The 23,674-nt window shown below is 33.1% G+C and overlaps 1 protein-coding gene across 1 annotated transcript; it reads right to left on the bottom strand.

Moving 5' to 3' along the window:
* Positions 1–873: 873 nt before the first annotated feature.
* On the bottom strand, positions 874–7,137 carry LOC123293101. The gene is made up of 3 exons (XM_044873815.1): positions 4,374–7,137; positions 2,057–4,134; positions 874–879 (listed from the first exon to the last, which is right to left on the bottom strand). Exons 1-3 carry the CDS (start codon positions 7,135–7,137, stop codon positions 874–876), a joined length of 4,848 nt encoding a protein of 1,615 aa, XP_044729750.1.
* Positions 7,138–23,674: the final 16,537 nt, after the last annotated feature.

Below are 23,674 nucleotides of genomic sequence, written 5' to 3' on the forward strand. Positions count from 1 at the left end.
CTCAAACGAATGAAATGAAATTATATCAAACTAAATATATTGAGTCATTAATTAAAAAATATAATTTGGAAAACAGTAAATTATATAGTACACCTATGGAAGTAAATTTGAAAATTGAAAAATCAGATAATTGTGAAATGAATATTAAATATAGAAATTTAATTGGTGCATTACTCTATATAAGTTCGGCTACAAGACCGGATATAAGTTTCAGTGTAAACTACTTGAGTAGATTTCAAAGTTGTTATAACGAGACACATTACAAATATGCTTTACGAATTTTACAATATCTTTATTTAACGAAAAATTTAAAGATGACTTATAAGAGAAATGAAAATATTGAAGTTCTTGATTGTTATGTTGACGCCGATTGGGCGGGGGATAACTTAGACAGAAAATCCACAACTGGTTATGTATTGAGATTATTTGGCAATGTAATATATTGGAAATCAAGGAAACAAAAGAGTGTGACGAAAGCATCAACATTTGCAGAATATGTAGCATTATCGGAAGCTGTTAGTGAACTTAAGTTTGTTAAAGAATTGTTAAAAATTTTTGATGTTAATTTAGTTAAACCACTTAATGTATATGAAGACAACTCAGGTGTAATAGACATAGCAAAAAATGGTAATTTTACAAAAAATTCGAAGCATATAGAAGTGCATTATCATTATGTATATGAATGTATGAAAGAAGGTTTTATTAATATTATTGAAGGTTTTATTAATATTATTAAGGTTAAAAGTGAAGAAAATGTAGCGGATATTTTTACTAAAGCATTGTGTAAGAAAAGATTCGAAGAATTAAGAAATTCACTGAACTTAATTGTTTAAAAGAAAATAAATGTGAGGAGGCGTGTTAAATATAACACATTTATTTCTAGTAATATTTTATATATGTTGGTATTAGTTAGTTATTTTTTTGAATGTTTAAGTTTGTCAGTTGTAAGAATGACAAGTTAGAGTTCTGACATGTAGTAATAATATAAGGAGAAATAAAGTTGATTTGAATATAAAGAAAATGTAGTTTGATAAGATAAAATCCACCACCTTAACAATATATATAATATTCTTTCTTTTTTTCTTATTTCTAAAACTTGAATTTCCTTTATAAAGAATTGTAATATTATATATATATATATATATATATATATATATATATATATATATATATATATATATATATATATATGTAGTGGCTCTGGCTAATGGACGTAATATCCAAAGTCGGAATACTTCTTGAATAAATTTATACGGAAAAATGTGAATGAAAATGAAATGGTTACACTAACCTTTTGAACGCCTACTCCGGTAATAATCTTCAAACTTTTTCTGGTTTCACCCACGTAATTTGGATAAAAGGATGGATAATTATAGGATATTATAGTGAACTAGTTTGAAGTAGTAACTTGATAAGTAAACCGTTTACCGAACGTTAATTATACGTACGAACTAATAACACATATAGAAGATGAGGACGCACTGTCCTTGGTATACAGACGCACTATCTGATTACACTACTGTTGTACAGCACAAAAATGAGGGACACACTGTCCGCTTTAAATTCACAAAGAGAACGAACCGTTCACGTTGAATGACTCTCGATAAGTGTAAAATTGCGCAAAGGGCAATTACTCAAATTAAAAGGAGACAGAATATCTCCGTTCAAAACAAAAAAAAATAGATTTAATTCTCTTTAAACAAAATTTGTGTAAACACCAAAAACCAGAGTCGGATTTGAAGATAAGTTCAAAACCGAATTCCGGCGTAAACATTCCCCCCACCTTAAAACACTGTTTTAAAATTAAGTAAAAAAAAGTAAGTATTATTAAGTAATTAATAATAAAAAAAATAAAACCAATAAATAAATAAACTGGTAGATTCAAATTTAGGATCATACGTCCTTAACACTTATTGAGCCGTATGATTCCGTTTGTAAAATCTTTAAAGAATTATTGGGACGGTAGAGGGCACAGCTTCACCACTGGTCTTTTATATACTCCATTTTTGGTTTTGACCGTGGCGACGCGAATAATGTTATCATTTCCCGGAAATACCTCTTCTATTACACCGGTAAGCCATTGAAGTGGCGGTAAATTATCGTTTTTAATTAAAACTAAAGTACCCGGAGTTACAGGACAGGTTGGAGTATTCCATTTTTGTCGCGTTTGTAACTCGCCTAAATATTCTTGGTGCCATCGTTTCCAATACGATTGGACCAAACTATCAAGCAATTCCTTTCTTTGTAACTTATTTAGTGGCTTATCAAGTACATTATATGCGGGTAAACTTTGTAAAGGGGTTAACGTTAAAAAATGAGCCGGGGTTAACGGCAAACCCTCGGCCGCATCTGAAGATTGCCAGACTAATGGGCGTGAATTTAACAAGGCTTCAATTTGTATAAGCACGGTTGAAAATTCCTCATATGATAAAATTTGCTCCCCAATAACTCTAGTTAAGTGAGTCTTAACTGATTTTATCATACTCTCCCAAGCTCCTCCGAAATGGCTCCCAGTGGGTGGATTCAATCGCCAAATGATACGTCGACAAGACAACTCTGAATTTATAGCTGATTGGTAGAGATTAGATTGAACAAATTCATACAACTCATTTAAATATCGTTTAGCACCAATAAAATTTGTACCTGAGTCAGAATAAATTGTAGAACACGGCCCACGTCTAGATAGAAAACGCTTGAACGCAGCTAAAAAAACATCCGTACTTAAATCTGATGCCAATTCTAAATGAACCGCTCGGGTTGTCAAACATGTAAAATGACAGATGTAAGCCTTTTGGGATCGTACTCCACGATGCCTACTTAACGTTATATAGAATGGACCACCATAATCGACACCGGTATAAGTAAATGCCTTAGCTTGAGATACTCTGACACTGGGTAAATCAGCCATAATTGGTGCGTGTGAACGCGGTTTAGTTTTAAAACAAGTATTACACTTTTGTACACGAAAACGGACCGTTCCTCTCGCCGCTAAAATCCAATATTTTTGACGCAATACGGACAATAATAAATGAGGTCCGGCATGTAAATTGAATCGATGATTATAATCGATTAATAAATCAACAAAATGATCTCTTTTGGGGAGTAGCATGGGATGTTGTTGGTCGTAAGCAATCACCGCATTGACTAAACGACCTCCTACCCGAATAATGTTATCCTGTATGAAAGGATTCAGAAAGCGTATTTTCGGAGAACACAGTTTGTCATTCTTCAATAAACGAAACTCTTCTCGAAAATGAACACGTTGAACACTAGAAATTAAGTAATTCTCGGCTTTGGTTAAATCTGTAGCTATAATATTTTCCCGTTTTGGCAATATTCTAGCGAATCGCAACACAAATACGGTTGATCGTATTAATTTTAACCAAGAACCGCAACGATTAATTAATGAATAAAGAGGGTGCTCTTCCTCTTCGAAAACGGGTAACGAAATTGTCTTAGCCTCACAGACAACTTCTTGCTCAATATTTTTTGTAAAGGGTTTTAGAGGCCACTCTGACCTATCACGCGAACACCATGATGGTACACTCAACCACAACGGATGTTCAAGAAATTCTTTCGGTGATAATCTTCGAGACGCACAATCCGCTGGATTATCGCTACTAGAAATATGATACCACGACGACACATCAATTAACGATTGAATTTTTGATACACGGTTAGCTACAAAAGTCTTCCACTTATGGGGGGAACCATTGATCCAATTAAGCACTACCATTGAATCGGAAAACGCAAACACATTAGTAATATTCACTCGATTCGAATATTGGGCAATAACACACTTCAATAGTTTTGCTAATAATAATGTCGCACATAACTCTAAACGAGGGATAGTTAAAATTGTTTTAACTGGAGCCACTTTGGATTTAGCACATAATATATGAAGTTGTATGTGACGGTCCGGATCTATAATCCTGGAATATATAACTGCGGCATATGCTTTGGACGATGCATCGCAAAATGCCAACAATTCTAGCGAAGAACCCGTTTTAAATCCAATATGACGTGGAATTTTTATTTGACTTAAGTCGTTTAACTCATTTTGAAAGGCTTTCCAAATATTTTGTAAATAATTTGGAATAGGTTCATCCCACTCAAGTTTGAGTAGCCACAATTCTTGAATTAGTAATTTCATATGTAAAGATACCGGAACAAGCAAACCTAAAGGGTCCCAGATACGCATTACAGTTTTCAAAATATTTCTTTTTGTACATTCTAAATTTTCAACACTAATAGAAAAGCTTAGAACGTCGCTATTTGCTTGTCACTGCAAGCCAAGCACCTTCAAAAACTCCGTAGGGAATTCCAAAATTTGATTTGAACGAGCATGATCAGGAATTTCACAGATAACTCACGTAAATTAGTCGCCCATTTTACTAGTTCCATGCCTCCTGCTCGGAATAAACCGACTAATTCACGATAAATGTTATGCGCGATCGACTTTTCGGCCACAGAACAAATTATGTCATCGATATAGATATCACGTAATATTATCTCGGACGCTAAAGGAAATTTTTTCGCTTCATCGTTAGCTAATTGGCGTAAAGTGCGTAAAGCTAAGTAGGGAGAACTCTTAACCCCAAAGGCAACCGTGGTTAATTGGCAAATTTGAATAGGTTCTTCATCAGAAAACCTCCACAAAATACATTGATATTTTTGATGAGGAGGACACAATTTAATTTGTCTATACATCTGTTTCACATCTGATGTCATAGCAAATTGAAATAAACGAAAATTAAGTAGAATGTCTAAAATATCAGTTTGTAACTTCGGACCGGTATATAAAGTATCGTTTAAAGATATTCCATTATCGGTTTTCGCGGACGCATCGAAAACCACTCGTAATGGTGTAGAACTGGAGCTAGCCTTAAAAACCCCGTGATGAGGAATAAAGTAGCCACATGATTTAGGATGTAGGCCACTTATGGTCTTCAGATGACCTTGGTCGAAATAGTCACGTATAACTTCCATATATTGTTTTTTAAACAAAGGCATAGAGGCGAATCGTTTTTCTAAGTTTTGGAATCGTCTTAAAGCAGAAGTATAAGAGTCTCCTAAATCAGAAAAAATCTTTTTAAATGGTAAAGCTACCTCATATCGACCACTTACGTCTCGCTTAACAGACGCCGCAAATAATTTTTCGCACTCTAAATCGTCTGCGTTTAACACGGTACCGTTTGGCACTTCCTCTATATCCCAAAATTGTTGGATGAGTTGATCCATATTAAGGGGAGAGTTAACACAACAATAAGATTGAATAATGTTATTAGTGACTTCAGCTTTCGCTTTACCCATAATAATGAAACCTAACGTCGAATCAAGGGCGACTGGCGAATCCGGACCTGTGATTCGAAGTCCCTTCAGAATGTAGGGCACTAACTCGGCGCCTATCATTCCATCAATCTCACTCGGTCGATAAAATTCATCATCTGCCAAACGCAAATTTTTAAATGTATCACACACTTCACTATCAATCACACAGGTTGGCAACTGATCCGTAATTTTATCAACTATTAAAACATTCATCGTGTATTTATTGTGAATATCATATTTACTATAAAATTTTAATTGAGCTTGTCCGTTGACGCGTTTTTCGGAAACACCAATTCCTGACACGGTCAGACACGCTCGATTCACTGGTAACTTGAGTCTTTGACAACACCTCTGAGTTATGAAATTGCATTGACTTGCACTGTCAATCAAAAATCTAAATAAAAAATTTTCTCCAAAATGAGATACAACATGTACTTGAGCTGTAGCCAATAATACAGTATATTTCGATTGCACTAATTCTGATGTCGAACACAAACTCACCGGAGGAGATGGCTTGGATTCAACTGACACACTCGATGTGGAGGGATTACCCTTTAAAACTTCTGAATTATCTTTACCATGGACATCTGACTTATGATGAAAATGTAAAAGCGTATGATGGCGTTTTGAACATTTACGACAGCTCGAGTTTGAACTACAATTCTTTACACCGTGATTGGAATGCAAACAGTTGAAACATAAATTATGTGCTTTAACCACATGAACTCGTTCCGTAGGCGTTAAAGACATAAATTTATGACACTTGAATATTTTATGATTTCCCTTACATTTTGGACAAATTAATTTCTCATACGTATTATTACTCATAACATCGGATGAATTTGAATCGGCACTAATAGCAAATGAATGCATCACCGCCTTAGAATTTGCTTGCTTACTGGAATTAGCTGAACCACTAGTTCGACTCAGTATTTTCGCTTGGGTTTTGATAAAAACGGAAAGTTCATTGTAAGTGGGAATGACCCCTTTAGCCAATGACTGTTCAAATAACTTCTGTGTATGCACATCCAATTTTTGTAAGGCAATTGTCATTAAAATAAAATCGGATAACTCTCCCACCTTTACTTCCTTTAAAGCGTTAACGGCACTATCAAATTTTTCAACAAATAAGTTTAAATTTTGACCACTTTCCACTAAAAAAGGTTTGAATTTCAAAATTTGATCCAAATACATAAAGGCTATCTGCCGTGCATCTTGATATTTATCAATTAATGAATCCCATATAATTGAATAATTTTCAGGTGTAGGAGGTACCCCACTACATAAAGCGAGTGCATTGTGAGTTAAACTTCCTAATAAATAATGTAATTTGGAAATACTATCCAATTTTATGTTTTCATGCACCAATGATTTGAAAGTAGCATAAAATATAGGCCATCTTAACGGGTTGCCATCAAACGATGGAATCGTAATTTTAGGTAGCCTAGGAGAGACTATATCCCCAATCGATTTCACCGATTCATTTACTTGCTCGGATTTTTTCACCTTAAGAGAATCAGCTACGGATTTAATGTGACAAAACAATTCATCAATTACATTTAATTCTTGACAATTTGGCTCAAATTCAGGATCTAGCTCTAAATTTATTAAATTTATATCATCAACTAGGAGCTTAAACTCATTACAGGTCTCGTTCAAAGTCGAATATCTGATAAGAAAATCATTCACAATTGTCTCATCCGCAATGTTTTGACTTTTATCAAATAATAGCTGTACTCGTTTGAAAAGGGTTTGCTTTTTCGAAGTTAAAACCTTTAATTTTGATTTTAATTTAGCTTCAGCCATTATTGTCAAGAATCAGTGACAGCAGGTGTACGTAAACAAATAATACACAAACAGACTAAATAGTGTGAATTGTATTTTGTAAACAAACGATTAAATGGTTGATTTGAAATAAATATTAATACGTACTCAATAAGTGTGTGTTAAATTAAATACAAGTAACCAATTTTAAATAACCATTTCTTTACTTCGAAATAAATATTGTAAAAGTATTTATTCCATCAAAAAACTCAATAATGCCCAAATCTACAGAAAAATGATAATGATAATAATACTCAAACAATATAAACAATAAACACCGACATGAATCCGTCGAAAATTTTAATATTGTGAAACAAAAATATCTTTTTATTCACTCAATAAAACAGTGTTTTAAGTAACTACTGCGCATATCATTGGTATGTAATGTTGTTTCACTCTCACGTTGTAGACATGCGCACACGATAAAACTATCTAGCAAGCTTGTTTGCTGGCGAAAACAAGTTATATCATTAAAAATGTCTTTTCGCGCGTTTTTTACACGTTTTTTTTACTACAATTTTTTCTCAAAAATTCGACAATTCTCCGCATAAATTATGCAAAAACGTATTCCCCAGGCTCACAATCCGCTTCGAAGGACCAAAAAATGTAGTGGCTCTGGCTAATGGACGTAATATCCAAAGTCGGAATACTTCTTGAATAAATTTATACGGAAAAATGTGAATGAAAATGAAATGGTTACACTAACCTTTTGAACGCCTACTCCGGTAATAATCTTCAAACTTTTTCTGGTTTCACCCACGTAATTTGGATAAAAGGATGGATAATTATAGGATATTATAGTGAACTAGTTTGAAGTAGTAACTTGATAAGTAAACCGTTTACCGAACGTTAATTATACGTACGAACTAATAACACATATAGAAGATGAGGACGCACTGTCCTTGGTATACAGACGCACTATCTGATTACACTACTGTTGTACAGCACAAAAATGAGGGACACACTGTCCGCTTTAAATTCACAAAGAGAACGAACCGTTCACGTTGAATGACTCTCGATAAGTGTAAAATTGCGCAAAGGGCAATTACTCAAATTAAAAGGAGACAGAATATCTCCGTTCAAAACAAAAAAAAATAGATTTAATTCTCTTTAAACAAAATTTGTGTAAACACCAAAAACCAGAGTCGGATTTGAAGATAAGTTCAAAATCCGAATTCCGGCGTAAACAATATATATATATATATATATATATATATATATATCCCAAAAAACACTCTGCAAAAGGTTATGGGCCCAGTGTACCAATTTTGAGATATAAGTTTGGTGTTTTGATAGTAAAGTTGGATTTTGATGTTTTAAGGTTACGCCACATTTTTTCATTGAGAAAAATTTTGTTAGTTATGGCAACCACAAGTTTTGGAAACATTGCCTACGGGATTAAGCCATTCGATGGAACAAATTTCACCAATTGGTGTTTCCGAATGAAGTTACTTTTGGAACAGAATGGAGTACTTGACGTACTATCAAAGGAACCTCCAACAGCGGCTGCCGAGCTGATGGTTTTCAATGTAGATGTTGTTAAGGCTCGTAACATTATAGTTCAAGGACTTGCCGACAACATTTTACCTACAATAAAGGATAAAAAAACAGCCAAGCTGATTATGGAAGCTCTCGATTCTACGTACGAGAAGCGTGGTATGAAGTCGCTCGTAACTGCACAAAAGGTATGGAGGAAGCTAGAATACAGAAATAATCGACCGCTTCAAGAATTTTTCCATGAGTTTGAAACATTGGCATCAGAAGCAAAAATTGCTGGAGGGAAACTAGAAGAAGAAGAAGTCGTCAGTTAACTTTTAGTCGCAATGCCATCTGACTATGATGCAGTGGTGTCAGCAATGGATATTTTGTTCAACAAAGATAAATCTTCCGTCAGTTTGGAGTACGTAAAGAATACCCTTTTGGCTGAGTACGAGAGATCTAAGAAGAAAGGGGACCTGTCCCAAAATGTATTTGCTGCTTATAAAAATCGAGGTAAATGGTCTAAGTTTACTTCCAATTCTAGAAATTACAAGCCAAAAAATAGTGAACCATCCAATAACAAGTCCAATGTCATTTTTTATTATTGTAAAGTTCGAGGACACATAAAGAATTTTTGTCCTAAGTTAAAAAATAAAAGTTTTGGCGCTACCTCTGGTGATAACACTTGTGATAAGGCTGATAACGAATTTACTTTCACGGTTAACAGTAGTGAAACCACTCATGACTCAGCTGGTGTTTGTAAACATTCCTCGGATTTGACATACTTTGTGGTGGACTCAGGGGCTACTAGTCATCTTATGAAATTGGATTATATTGACTATTTAAAAGATTCGACTTCAGTTAATATGAATATTAGTGTTGCTAAGAAAGGGGAGTGTGTAAGTGCTGTAAATAAAGGTAACTTACTGTGCCTATCTGAGAGTGGTGATAGGATCAATATTCGTGATGTTTTAGTTTGTGAAAATTTATCAATGAATCTTCTATCGGTGATGAAATTAGAAGAAAAAGGATGTAAGGTTTTATTTGAAAACTCAAGTATCAAAATTATTTGTGGTAGTAAAATTTTAAGAGGAGAACTTTTAGGAAAACTTTATATAGTGAAATTACATCTCATTCAAGAGCAAGGTGTAAAAAGGTGTAATGTGGTTACTGCTAGTAATAAATTGATGCACCAGAGAATGGCACACAGCTCACTCTTCCCTGTGGGACTTTGCGACATTTGTCTAAAAGGTAAACAAACCAAATTACCATTTATGAAATCTATTCCCGATGAATGGAAGGCAAGTAGAGTTCTCCAACGTATTTCTACAGATGTTTGTGGAAAAATATCGCCTCCCACTCATGATAACTTCAACTATTTCGTTACATTTATTGACCATTTTTCTAATTTCTGTGTAACATATCTTTACATTCAAAATCTGAAGTTTTCGATAAATTTAAAATTTATGTTGCAATGGCTGAGGCAAAGTTTGGTACTAAAATAGAAAATTTAAGATGTGACAGAGGTGGAGAATATGTCTCTGGTAAATTTATTGAGTTCTGTCAATCTAAAGGAATTACTATTAGTTACTCGATGCCCAGGAATCCGTCTCAAAACGGTAAAGCAGAAAGAATGAACCGTACTCTATTGGAGAAAGCAAGGTGCTTGCTATTGGACAGCAAATTAGATAAGGACATGTGGGGTGAATCTTTAGCAACTGCGACTTATATCACAAATAGATTAGAAACCTCCGTTTTACCTAAAGGTGTCACTCCTGCTGAAAGATGGTACGGTTACAAGCCCAATTTAAATAAAATAAAAGTTTTTGGCTGCCCTGCCTATTCGTTGATTCATAAAGAGGATAGACAAGGGAAATTAAGTGATCGCTCTAAAAAGTTATATATGGTTGGATATTGTGATAATGGGTATCGCCTTTGGAACCCCAATACAAGAAAGATCGAGTTTGGGAGAAATGTTGTATTTGATGAGAAAAAAGAAACAGCAGATAATGAAGAACCAAAACATATAATTATATCTCCAGAACAGAGACAGACCTTTGTTAATGACGTTGAAGAAAATAATGAACCCCCGGATAATTCTGACCAGGAAAGTGATCGCTCTAAAAAGTTATATATGGTTGGATATTGTGATAATGGGTATCGCCTTTGGAACCCCAATATAAGAAAGATCGAGTTTGGGAGAAATGTTGTATTTGATGAGAAAATAGAAACAGCAGATAATGAAGAACCAAAACATATAATTATATCTCCAGATCAGAGACAGACCTTTGTTAATGACGTTAAAGAAAATAATGAAACCCCGGATAATTCTGACCAGGAAGGTGACTTTTACGGTTTTCCTGATGCTGAAGAAGAAAAATCAAAGAATAAAAGAACCATACGTAAACCAAAATACCTTGATGATTTTGTAACTTTTGCTTTTGATGAACTAGCTCTGTCTGCTAATTATAATTGTGATGTCCCAAAAACTTATTCCGAAGCAATTCGTGATCCCGGTTGGCGTGAAGCCATCAACGATGAATTAAATTCCCTTGAAGCAAATGAAACATGGGAACAAGTTGACGCACCACCTGACGAGAGACTAATTGACTGCAAATGGATCTTCACTATGAAGACTTCAGAAAATGATATGAAAAAGAAGGCCAGGCTTGTGGCACGAGGGTATCAACAAACCGACAACCAGCCTGATGACCTGTATGCTCCAGTCGCTCGCTTCACAACACTTCGGGTGCTCATATACTCATTGGAAACAACTTAAAAATGTAATTAAGTATTTAATATGTACAGCAAATTTTGGTTTAGCTTTTAAAAATTCAGATTGCAACTCAATTAATATACATGCATATGTAGATGCTGATTATGCATTCGACATTAATGATAGAAAAAGTATATCAGGATTTGTCATTAAATTAAATAATAATGTTATCTCTTGGGGATCGAAAAAAACAATCAATTGTTGCTGTTAGTACGTGCGAGGCAGAGTATTATGCTTTGGCTGAGTGTATCAAAGAAACACTATTTTAAAAAAAATTATCATATGAAAATTTTAATTTTGATGATGTAATACAGATTTATGAGGATAATCAGGGTGCAATCAAAATTTCAGGGACAATGGAGACCAAAAGGTCAAAACATTTTGATATCAGATACTATTTTGTAAAGGATTTAGTCGCTAAAGGTACAATTAAAATAAATTATATAGAATCTTCTGAACAACTTGGGGACATTATGACTAAGTCTTTGCCCACAACTAAGTTTAATGACTTTTGTAAAAGATTGAATCTTATCTGTTTTTAATGCGCAATTAGGAGGAAGTATTGTTGTAATTACGCATTAATAGTTATTTATTTATTATTATTCATTATTCATTTAAATTTATATTAAGATCAACTAACTTCAAGTCAGTAGTTTATATATGTCAAGAATGTAAGATGGCTGTTTTAGACTTGTGTTAATTAAATTAGAATCAAATATATAATTTTACTATCAGTATAATTATTTAATATATATATATATATATATATATATATATATATATATATATATATATATATATATATATATATATATATATATATATATATATATATCCCAAAAAACACTCTGCAAAATTGTATAACAACTTTTGGAAAAACAAAAGAAGAACACTTGAATAATATCGATCGAATATTTAAAATCATTAAGCGAAATGGATTAAAAATACAATTGGATAAATGCAATTTTTAAAAGATAGCATACAATATCTTGGACATACAGTCACAACGAAAGGAATCTTACCGAATAATAAGAAAATCGAAGCTATACAAAATGCAAAGAAACGACAAAGTCATGGATTAGCTGGATATTATCGAAAATTTATTAAAAATTATGCTAAACTTACGAAACCATTAACAACAGTATTAATAAAAGAAACAAAATTTGAATGGGGTTAAGACAGAATTTGAAAAGGGTTAAGACAGAATTGACTGCAAGTCCTATACTAATACATCCAGACTTAACCAAAGAATTTAGAATCACAACAGACGCATCGAAGCTATAGGAGGAGTATTGTCTCAAGAAATCGATGGAAAGGACCATCCTATCGCATTTTATTCACAAACTCTCACAGGAGCTGAATGAAATTATACCACTACGGAAAAAGAATGTCTAGCAACCATTAAAACAATTAAACATTTTCATCAATATTGATGTTGAGACTTAATAATCGCCTCTATGTTATCATAAACAGTTTTATTTAAGTGAAGTTGGTATTAGCTGTAACCAACAAGGCCAGTTTTGGCGGAATAGTTGATATATAGACATTCATGTGTACAAGCACGTTTATTAGAATGAATTCAATTTATGTTCAATTATGTTGCGGGTTATGCCTAAATAGGTAAAGAACTACAACAATTTATCGTAAACTCAACAAGTTTATAGTAAAACTCAACAGATTATGCAAATAATCTCAATAGATTATACAAATAATCGCAATAGGTTATGGGGTTCAGCATACTTTAAAAATGTGCAAAGTTATTTAATGTATAAGAAAAACATTCAAACATTGAATATTAGTGATAAAAACAAAGTCGAAGTTTTTCGAAAAGTGAATTCAAGTTTTGTGTAACGCAAATAAAGATTTAAAAGTTAACATTGGTTTATTAGAAGGAAAATCAAATTGGGCCACATGGAAATACAAAGTGTTAATATTAATAAAAAGTGTTCCTGGAGCCGAACAAGTGATCAATGGAGAATTGTTAGCGCCTGAACAATTAAATTTCGACGCCTCTGAAGATGATATCAAAAGATATAACGAAGAAAGTAAATACTTCACCAATTCAGACACAAAAGCGTTACTAATTCTAACAACAAATATGACAGAAGAAAATTTAACAAAAGTGATGAGGTTCAATTCATCTAGAAATGTATGGCTTGAATTGCATATAAAGGAGTATATGAAGGAGTAACAGAAGATAAAACTTTTAATTTATGCATGGAATTTTTGAAGAATATTTGGAACAATTTAAACATAGAACTGAGTGATAATAACAATACAAACGTGTTACCTGAAATTTTAATTATTTGTAAGATTTTAGAAACTTTACCTAATGATTATTTTTATTTTAAAGCTAGTTGCATTTGATACCTAAAACCAATAGGGCAGTGGACTATCTTACAAGTCAATTATGTGCACATGAAAGAGAATTGAAAAGTAAGCTGAAAGAGAAAAATCAAAGTAAAGGTAAAACTTTAATTTGTCATTATTGTAATAAATCAGGACACATTATTAGAAATTGTTTAAAATCGAAATAGGATGGTAAACCCCCTAAGGCAAAAACTACAGAAAAGGCAGAAAATAATACAGTGGCTTTGTATACTTCGACTGAAGCATTTTCTACCGAAAGTGATTTATGTAACTGGTATGTGGATAACTGGTATGTGCAATCAATCATGTATGCAACAATGAAAAATTATTTCAAAGCATTCAACCGTTCGATAAGCCTCACTAAGTTATTACAGCAAATGGAACGAGTTATTACAGGATATGGAAATGTTTCAATGAAGGTAATAGTAGGTCAAGAGTGTAAAATTGTTACTTGATCTAACGTATGGATGGTCCCAGGTATGCACAAAAATTTATTTTCGGTGCTTTCTACATAAGATAAAAATCCACATAGTAAATATATTTCAACTACTGAAGAATGTCGTTTCGAAATTAATGACAAACTTATTTTAAAAAGCAAAAGATCGCGTCATGGAGGTCTATACAGATTAGATTTGATAAATGATACTGAAAATTATGTGAATTCAGTCAAATCAAGTGAAAGTATTCTACAACTCTATCACGAAAGATTAGGTCATCAAAACAAGAGACACGTTGAAACCATTTTAGAAAAAGATTTTGGAATTAAAATTAATCTGGATTCAAAAGTTTGCGAAGGATGTGTTTATGGTAAATCACATAAACAAAAGTTTGGAAAAGGGGAACGAGCAACTTCACCCGAACATCTACAAGGCCTGATATAGCCTTTGCTGTGGGATATGCATCTCGAAATCTGGATCATCCAACAATAAAACTCAACAGATTATGCAAATAATCTCAATAGATTATACAAATAATCTCAATAATTTATATGGAAGGAAATTTAAAATCCTCACCGACCACCGTCCATTAATATGGTTACACAACGTCAAAGATCCAAGTAGTAGATTAATAAGATGGAGACTAAAATTGTTGGAATACCAATAAAAAAACAAATATAAAGAAGTAAGATTAAATATTAATGCCGATTACCTAAGTCGAATTTATTCAATAACTACAGAAAAGGAAAATTTAGAAAATTTTAATAAAATGGTAAAATTTATACCTACTAGAATCAAATGGGAAAAGACAAGACATCTCTAAAATAAAACTTTATTATTTTTTACGAATAACAATCATAAAATGCGCTTGAGAAGATACCTGGAAGAAAATACCGATCATAGTAATAGAGAAAAGGGAACTCTGGGAGAATTAATTATCCTACAAAATAAAAATAATTATACTCAAACGATTTATTTATTGATAGTGGCAAATAAAAAGAAAGAAATTAATATACCACTACTATTCAGAGCTTTACATGTTCTAAAATATGAATACAACGTATCAGAAATCACCTGTTTTGATTTCATAACTAAAGGAAAACAGCAAAAGATGCTATTAAAATTATTTTATTACTTCTTTGAAAAAATTCTGAAAAACTGAAGGACACGTCTATACCGAATAATAAAAACTTCGATAATAAATCGTCTAAAACAACATTGAAAAATAATAAAAAAATAATAGAATTAGAAGACAGTAACGACGAAGAAGAAAACAACGAAACTACACAAAGACAACGTAAAGATATAATCGTACACTCTGACACAAAAGAAGGAGAAGGGAATAAACATTTAAAAGAAAGAATTAAAACAGATATACCGCTAGAATTGGAAACCACATTGTTAATACGGATGACATGTGATTTAAATACATATAATGATAATTACTCATATTTCTCAAAACACGTAAATATTGACGAAATTGGAGAAATAAGAAGAGGAGCATTCAAAATAATGAAAAATATAAAACATCCTCATCAAAAGATTATAATATATTCTTTTAAAAATTACTTCGACGAGGAAGACGACTATACAAACTTAAATAGTGATTTAAAAATATTTAATAAAATATGTAGTGAATTAAAAATTAAAGCATTAAGTATTCTTAAAGAAAACGGTAATCAAATAAAAGAATCATACTCGAAGAATTTAATAGAAATTAATTTACATTATTGTGAAGACCTAGAAACTGTCATAACTGATCCTGAACTAAAACGGCAAATATTAAGAGAATATCACAACGACTCCACTGGAGGACACACGGGAATGAATCGTACATATTTGAAAATAAAAGAAAAATATACCTGGAAAAATATGAAAAGAGAAATTGAACAGTACATTCAGTCATGCCATGAATGTCAAGTGAACAAAGCTAATAATCAATCAACAAAATTACCAATGGTTAATACATTTAATGAAATAATCGAAATGGATATTGTCATGATAGTAACTGCCACAAGTTAAATAAAGTTCTTAAAAATAAATATCAAGTCTGATTATTTAATAAAACATAACATGGCGCAGTCGGTTAAATTGTGAGAAAGAAGGATAAAAAAAACATAGACAAAACGATGGAGGCATCCATGAAGCCGCACGCCTGCCTCTCGTTTGAAGGTAACCTCAAAGAAAATTGGCATAAAAGGAGATAATGTTTCGAACTCTACTTGAAGGCAACCGGACTCGATACGAAGCCCGCAGAACGACAAGTTAAACAGCCGGCTAAACAAATTTGACATGAGACGTACAAGAATTAAAGCTGTTGTAAACGTACCCGCCCGCAGAAAAACTGGCGAAAACAGAACAGAAAAGTCGGATGAAAGCGAGAAGAACGAAACGACATCTAACGATAATAACAAGAACAAAATTTCGATCGAAACAACTTCATCCAAAGTAAGTGAAAATACGTCAGTTGTTCGTCCATGTTCGTCCGTGACTTCACCAATAGTGGAATATAGACCTAGAACACGCTCGACGTCACGACTAGATGGTCATCATCGAGGGAATGATCAGTCAGATGAAAGCGAGAAAAAAAAGAAAAAAGTTTCCATCGAAACTATTTCATCCAAAGTAAGTCAAGATGTTCCAGAAAAATTTCGAAGTAGAATTCGACCTGTGGCTAAAAGACCATTACTTCGTAACAAAAATTTCGAAACAGATAAACCTGTTAGGGATGACGTAACATCATCAAATTTTCATCCAGTTTTATAAAGCCTTCATGATTCGACACGTTTGGCTTGTCAGACGACGACAAAAAGTGCTACAAACTGTGATTGGTGATTTTGAAAACTTTTGGACGCCGAAAGCATATGAAAGTGTGGATAGACATATTTTTTCCACACGAAAGCAGTAACCAGGGAAAAGTTTTTCGTCGTTCATCACTGAACTGAGAAAGCTGAGTAGTGTGTGTGGTTTCGCTGATCTCCGTGACAGTCTCATAAAAGACAGTGAGATCTGTGGTGTGCTGGACCAGGACTTAAAAACAAGATTGTTGAGAAAGGATGATCTGGACCTGGTAAGTGCATAAACATTTGTAAAGCCGCCGAGCTGTCACAGACGCAACTCAAAACATAAGCATCTCATAAAAGCATCGTAAAACAAAAATCAACCGAAGCAGAAAAAGAAGGGAAAGCAGCAGCAGTAACCAGAAGTATCAACAGATGGCAGCACAGCAGTCAACTCGCAAGCCGTGTCATCGTTGCAACAAGTTGCATCCCATGAACAAGTGCCCAACGTGGGGAAAAAAGTGCTCAAACTGTGGTAAGATGAATCATTTCGCACAAGTTTGTAGAAATCAAAGTGTCAATTTTATACAAAATCAAAATGAAACTTTTGAAGTATAGTCATTGTTCATTGGAAACATGTCACTTTCAAAACAAAATGAAGTCTGGTGCGAAACGATTCAGATTGACAATCAGTACAATGTAAACGTCAAATTGGACACCAGCGCACACCGAAATGTGATTTCACTGGAAAATCTCAAAAAAGTGTGCACCGATGAGCCAGAACTTGAAAAGTTTACTGCAATTTTGAAAGCATATGGAGGAAGCCAAATTCCAGTTTTGAGAAAGTGTTACTTAACATGCAAATTTGAAAATCGACGTCCATCGATTTTGGAATTTGTTATGGTTGACGGAAACTCAAACGTAACAACTGTGATTAGCTCACCTACATTGAAAAAGCTTAAATTTGTACAAAGAGTCAATGTTATTGAAGAAAAACAAGAAAAAAGTAGTTTAAAAAATGAGTTTGTTAGAAAACAAAAAAGTTTTTCCTGGAACGGGTTTTATTAAAGATTTTGAATACGATATTAAATTGAAAGAGAATGCAGAACCGAAAGTTTTGCCTTGCAGAAAGGTTCCAATTGCGCTTATGAATCTTTTGAAAGAAGAGTTAGACAAAATGGAAAGGATAGGAATTATTGAAAAAGTACTAGGTCCTTCAGACTGGGTAAATCAATTTGTAATTGTGAGAAAACCAGATGGTTCATTGAGAATTTGCCTAGATCCGATTTATTTAAATCAAAATATAATTGATTGATTGTGCTCTAGAATGCCTGGTGCGAAGGTGTTCACAACACTGGATGCAGACAAAGCATTTTGACAGGTCAAATTTGTTGAAGAGAGCTAAAAATAATGTATGTAGAGACATCTGTTTGTTAAACTAGTAATTGTTTTTTTTTTTTTTGAACTCTTGATAATACAGTTAATATACCTACACGAGTAGTAGTGTAACATGTGTTGTATGAAATGTAATGATTGATGCTTGTGTTAAAAACAAATAATAAATATTAATTCTTCTTAAATAATACAGTGTTTAAGTGGTTTATTCTACCCTCAATGCAACAGGCCCAGATCACTTAGATTCCTAGATTGCCCAGGTTACGTGATATTAATAAACATTATACAGTATTAAGTTTTAAGAAGAAAATGGCCGTAAACTATTTAACTAGTGTACCGCGTCTAATGGGTCGAGGCAATTACCAAGATTGGGCATTTGCAGTCGAAAATGTTTTCGTTTTAGAAGGACTAACAAAGTGTATTGATGGTAGTGAAACGGATACAACATTAGTTGGAAAAGCTAAAGCAAAGTTGATTTTAACTCTGGATTCCTCCTTGTACTTGCATGTCAAAGATGCAACAACAGCTAAGGATGTTTGGGATCGACTTACAAAACTTTATGAAGATAGTGGTTTTTCCAGAAAAATAGGTTTGCTACGAACATTAATATCGTTACGGTTAGAAAACAGTGATTCAATGGAAATTTACATCCATCAAGTAATCGAAACAGCACAAAAATTGAACAGAACAGGTTTCAAGATTAGTGATGAATGAGTAGGGTCGCTTCTCCTAGCGGGACTCTCTGAAAAGTACATGCCAATGATTCTAGCTATCGAACATTCTGGAATCGACATTACCACTGATGTAATCAAATCCAAGTTACTTGATATGAATCTGGATAGTGCTGAGAGTAAAGCGGCAGCTTTTGTGACCAAGCAAAACTTCAAAAAGCAAATAAGAGATGGAAACACGGGTTCTGGTTCTGTGAGTAATTATAAAGATAAAAATAATATCACGTGCTTTAAATGTAAAAAGAAAGGTCATTTTATGAATAAATGTCCAAATAATAACAAAGAAAATGATAAAGGCAATAAAAAAAAAAGTGAGCGGTAATGCTTTTAGTGCTACTTTTTTAAGCGGTAATTTTAAAAATACTGATTTTTGCATAGATTCTGGTTGTAGCACACATTTGACCGCTAGAAAAGATTGGCTGTCAAATATTAGTGAAGAAAAGTTACCAAAAATAACAGTTGCAAACAACAGTTCGTTACCAGTGGAATGTGCAGGCGATATAGAAATTACTACTTTTGTTAATAAAAACAAGCATGATGTAACTATAAACAATGTTCAGTTTGTTCCAGGCTTGACAACAAATCTGTTGTCAGTATCGCAGCTAATCAAGAATGGTAACGAGATTATTTTTCACGACAAAGGTTGCAATATATACAATAAAAAAGGCACATTAATTGCAACAGCTATCCTAACGAATAATGTATATCGGTTGATTTTTAAGCCAAAAAAGCAGTTTTTTTCACTGGCAGCAGCTGCAGTGACCAGTGATGCATGGCATAGAAGATTCGGGCATATAAATTATAAAGATCTCAATCTAATGAAAAATGGCATAGTTGATGGGATGAATTGTAAGGATTCTGATAAAAATATTATATGCGAGGTCTGTTGTGAAGAAAAGCAGGCAAGATTGTCATTCAATCACAAAGGCAACAGGGCGTCTACCGCACTAGAGGTTGTTCATGCAGATCTTTGCGGGCCCATGGAAACAACATCAATAGGTGGGCCAAAGTATTTTTTTATCCTTGAAGACGATTACACAAAAATGAGTTTTGTTTATTTTCAAAAAAGTAAAGATGAAACATTTGAAAATTTTAAAAAATTCAAGTATTTTGTTGAAAACCAAAAAGAAACAAAAATTAAGATTTTTCGAACAAATGGCGGTGGAGAGTTCTGCAGCAAAGATTTCGAGAACTTTCTGATAAAAAATGGAATTATACATCAGAAAACTAATCCATATTCTCCGCAGCTAAATGGCACAGCCGAGCGCTTAAACCGCACGATCGTTGAGAAAGCCAGATGTTTACTTTTTGATGCTAAGTTGGACAAAACATTCTGGGCAGAGGCAGTAAACACTGCAGTATATCTGCGAAATCGTTCTGTAGTCGCAACTTTAAAAAAGACTCCGATTGAGATGTGGACTAACCAAAAACCAGAAGTTAGTAACTTAAGGATATTTGGAAGTGAGGTCATGATGCACATCCCCAGAGAGAAACGTCTAAAATGGGATAAAAAATCGAAGAAAACAATTTTAGTTGGCTTTAGCGAAAACATCAAGGGTTTTCGGCTATATGATCCAGAAACAAAAAAGGTAATAATTAGTAGAGACGTCATTATAAATGAAAAACTGAATAAGAAAGATGATATAATTATATACTCGGAATTATCAGATTCAGTGGGAAAATCTAATCAAACACTTTCAGATTCTGAAGAAATGGAGAGTTTAAATATATCAGAAGAAAGTAATACCAGTCAGGATGCTGATTTTGTACCGGATATTGTAATTGAAGACCCCAATACTAACAGAAGATCGGAGAGACAACAAAAACAAAAAAAAATTCGAATGACTATGTTACCTATCTATGCTTAGACAACGATGGTGATCCAGTGTCCGTAGAAGACGCAATGTCACGGCCGGATCGTAAACATTGGATGGCAGCGATGGAGAATGAACTACAGTCATTTGAAAAGAACGGAGCATGGGAGATCGCTGATATTCCTAACAGTGGTTGTGTAGTGAAGTGCAAATCGGTTTTTAAAAGAAAGAGTGATATCTCTGGTAAAGTGCGATATCGTGCAAGATTAGTGGCAAAAGGTTTTACCCAAAAACAGGGTATCGACTTCGATGAGACTTTCTCACCTGTTGTAAGGCATTCTACATTAAGACTTTTATTTTCACTCTCAGCGAAATTAAATTTAAACATTTTTCATCAACGGCATTTTTGAACGGTGATTTAAAAGAAAACGTTTTTATGATGATACCGGAAGGTTTACAATTAAAAGATAGTAATATTAAAGTTTTGAAACTCAAAAAGGCTTTATGGTTTGAAACAATCTTCACGTTCATGGCATGAAAAAGTAGATGATTTTCTTAGTAATTTGAGTAATAAAAAATCCGATTTAGAGCCTTGTTTGTACACCAAGATGAAAGATGGTTTGAAAACTATTGTTTGTATTTATGTAGACGATTTTTTTATTTTTACTAACGAAATTGAGTCAAATGATTTAAAATTGCAATTAAGTAAAGCTTTTGAAATTAAAGATTTAGGCGAAATAAAAAATTGTCTGGGCATGAGAATAAATATAGACAAAAGTAATGGTACGATAACATTAGATCAAAAGTCATATGTGGATCAATTGTTAAAAAGATTCCACATGACAGATTCTAAAAATATCAGTACTCCAATGGAGATAGGTCTTAGTTTAGATAGGGAAAATGATAATTACACTGAAGTACCCTATCAACAACTTATAGGCAGTCTTATGTATTTGTCTGTCTTGACCAGACCTGATATCTCGTTCGCCGTGAGTTATCTCAGTCAATTCAACAATTGTCATACAGAAACGCATTGGAAGCATGCTAAACGTATATTGAGATACTTACGTAGAACGAGAGATTATGGATTAAAATTTACCAAAGATGATATTTACAGGGTTTTGTTGATGCCACTTGGGGCAGTAATACATATGACAGAAAATCCTATACAGGTTTTTGTTTTCTTTTTTCCAATGGTCCAATCGCTTGGGAAAGCAGAAAACAAAATACTGTTGCCTTGTTCAGCACTGAGGCCGAGTATGTGGCTATTTCAGAGGCTGCCAAGGAAGCAATTTATTTGAGAGGACTATTATGTGAATTAATGGGCATTGAGAATTGTATAACTTTGTATAATGACAATATAGGCGCACAAAAATTGTCAATTAATAAGATTATTAATAAGCGCAGTAAACATATTGACATTAAACATCATTATATTAGAGAAGTAGTAGCTAAAGGACATATCAAGTTGGAATATTTAAGAACGGAAGATATGCCAGCTGATGTGTTGACAAAAAGTTTGTGTTCTAATAAGCACAATAAGTTTATTAGAAAATTGGGTATTGTTAAAATTAATTAATGTAGACTTTTTGTCTCTCATTCTTTTTAGCTAGTGAGAGTGTTGAAGAGAGCTAAAAATAATGTATGTAGAGACATCTGTTTGTTAAACTAGTAATTGCTAATTTTTTTTGAACTCTTGATAATACAGTTAATATACCTACACGAGTAGAGTGTAACATGTGTTGTATGAAATGTAATGATTGATGCTTGTGTTAAAAACAAATAATAAATATTAATTCTTCTTAAATAATACAATGTTTAAGTGGTTTATTCTACCCTCAATGCAACAATGGAATTATTGGAAATGATTTTCTACGACAAAATAATGCCGTGATCGACTATTATCAAAAATTATTAATATTAAACAATAATACCTGTTATAAATTATTATGGAAGAAATGGAACCTCACATTTATTTTACACCGACAAATCGGGTAAATGAAATATATAAAAGTGTTAGATTGGAACACTTAGATGAAGAACTAAAACAAGAAATTTTTGAATTATTAATAAAATATAAAGAGTTACCCAAATTAAGTAATGATGAACCGGGTCAAGCAATTGGATTTCAACACAAAATCGATACAACAGATGATCAACCCATTAAAAACAAAATATACCCATTACCAGAAATCCACCGACAAGAAGCGGATAGGCAAATTAAAGAACTACTAGAAATGAATATTATTAGGGAAAGCGAAAGCCAATACAATTGTCCAGTTTGGATTGTACCAAAGAAAGAAGATGCAAGTGGAAAAAAGAAATGGAGAATGGTTATCGATTATAGAAAATTGAATGAAAAAACTATTCCCAATAATTATCCCTTGCCTAATATAAACGAAATACTGGGAAAATTAAATGGAAACTCATACTTTACAACCATCGATTTGGCTAGTGGATATCATCAAATTCCAATTAAAGAAAGTGACATTCATAAAACAGCATTCTCTGTTAATGGAGAACACTACGAATTTGTACGAATGCCTTTTGGTTTGATAAACGCGCCAGCAAAATTCCAAACAATGATGAATAAAATATTAAAACAAGAAATAGGGAAAACATGTCTGGTTTATTTGGATGACATAATAATCTTTGGAAAAACGAAAGAAGAACACTTGAATAATATCGATCGAATATTTAAAATCATAAAACAAAATGGATTAAAAATACAACTGAA

The sequence above is a fragment of the Chrysoperla carnea genome, chromosome 2 (assembly GCF_905475395.1).
Source record: "Chrysoperla carnea chromosome 2, inChrCarn1.1, whole genome shotgun sequence".
In the NCBI taxonomy this organism is placed as follows: Eukaryota; Metazoa; Arthropoda; class Insecta; order Neuroptera; family Chrysopidae; genus Chrysoperla; species Chrysoperla carnea.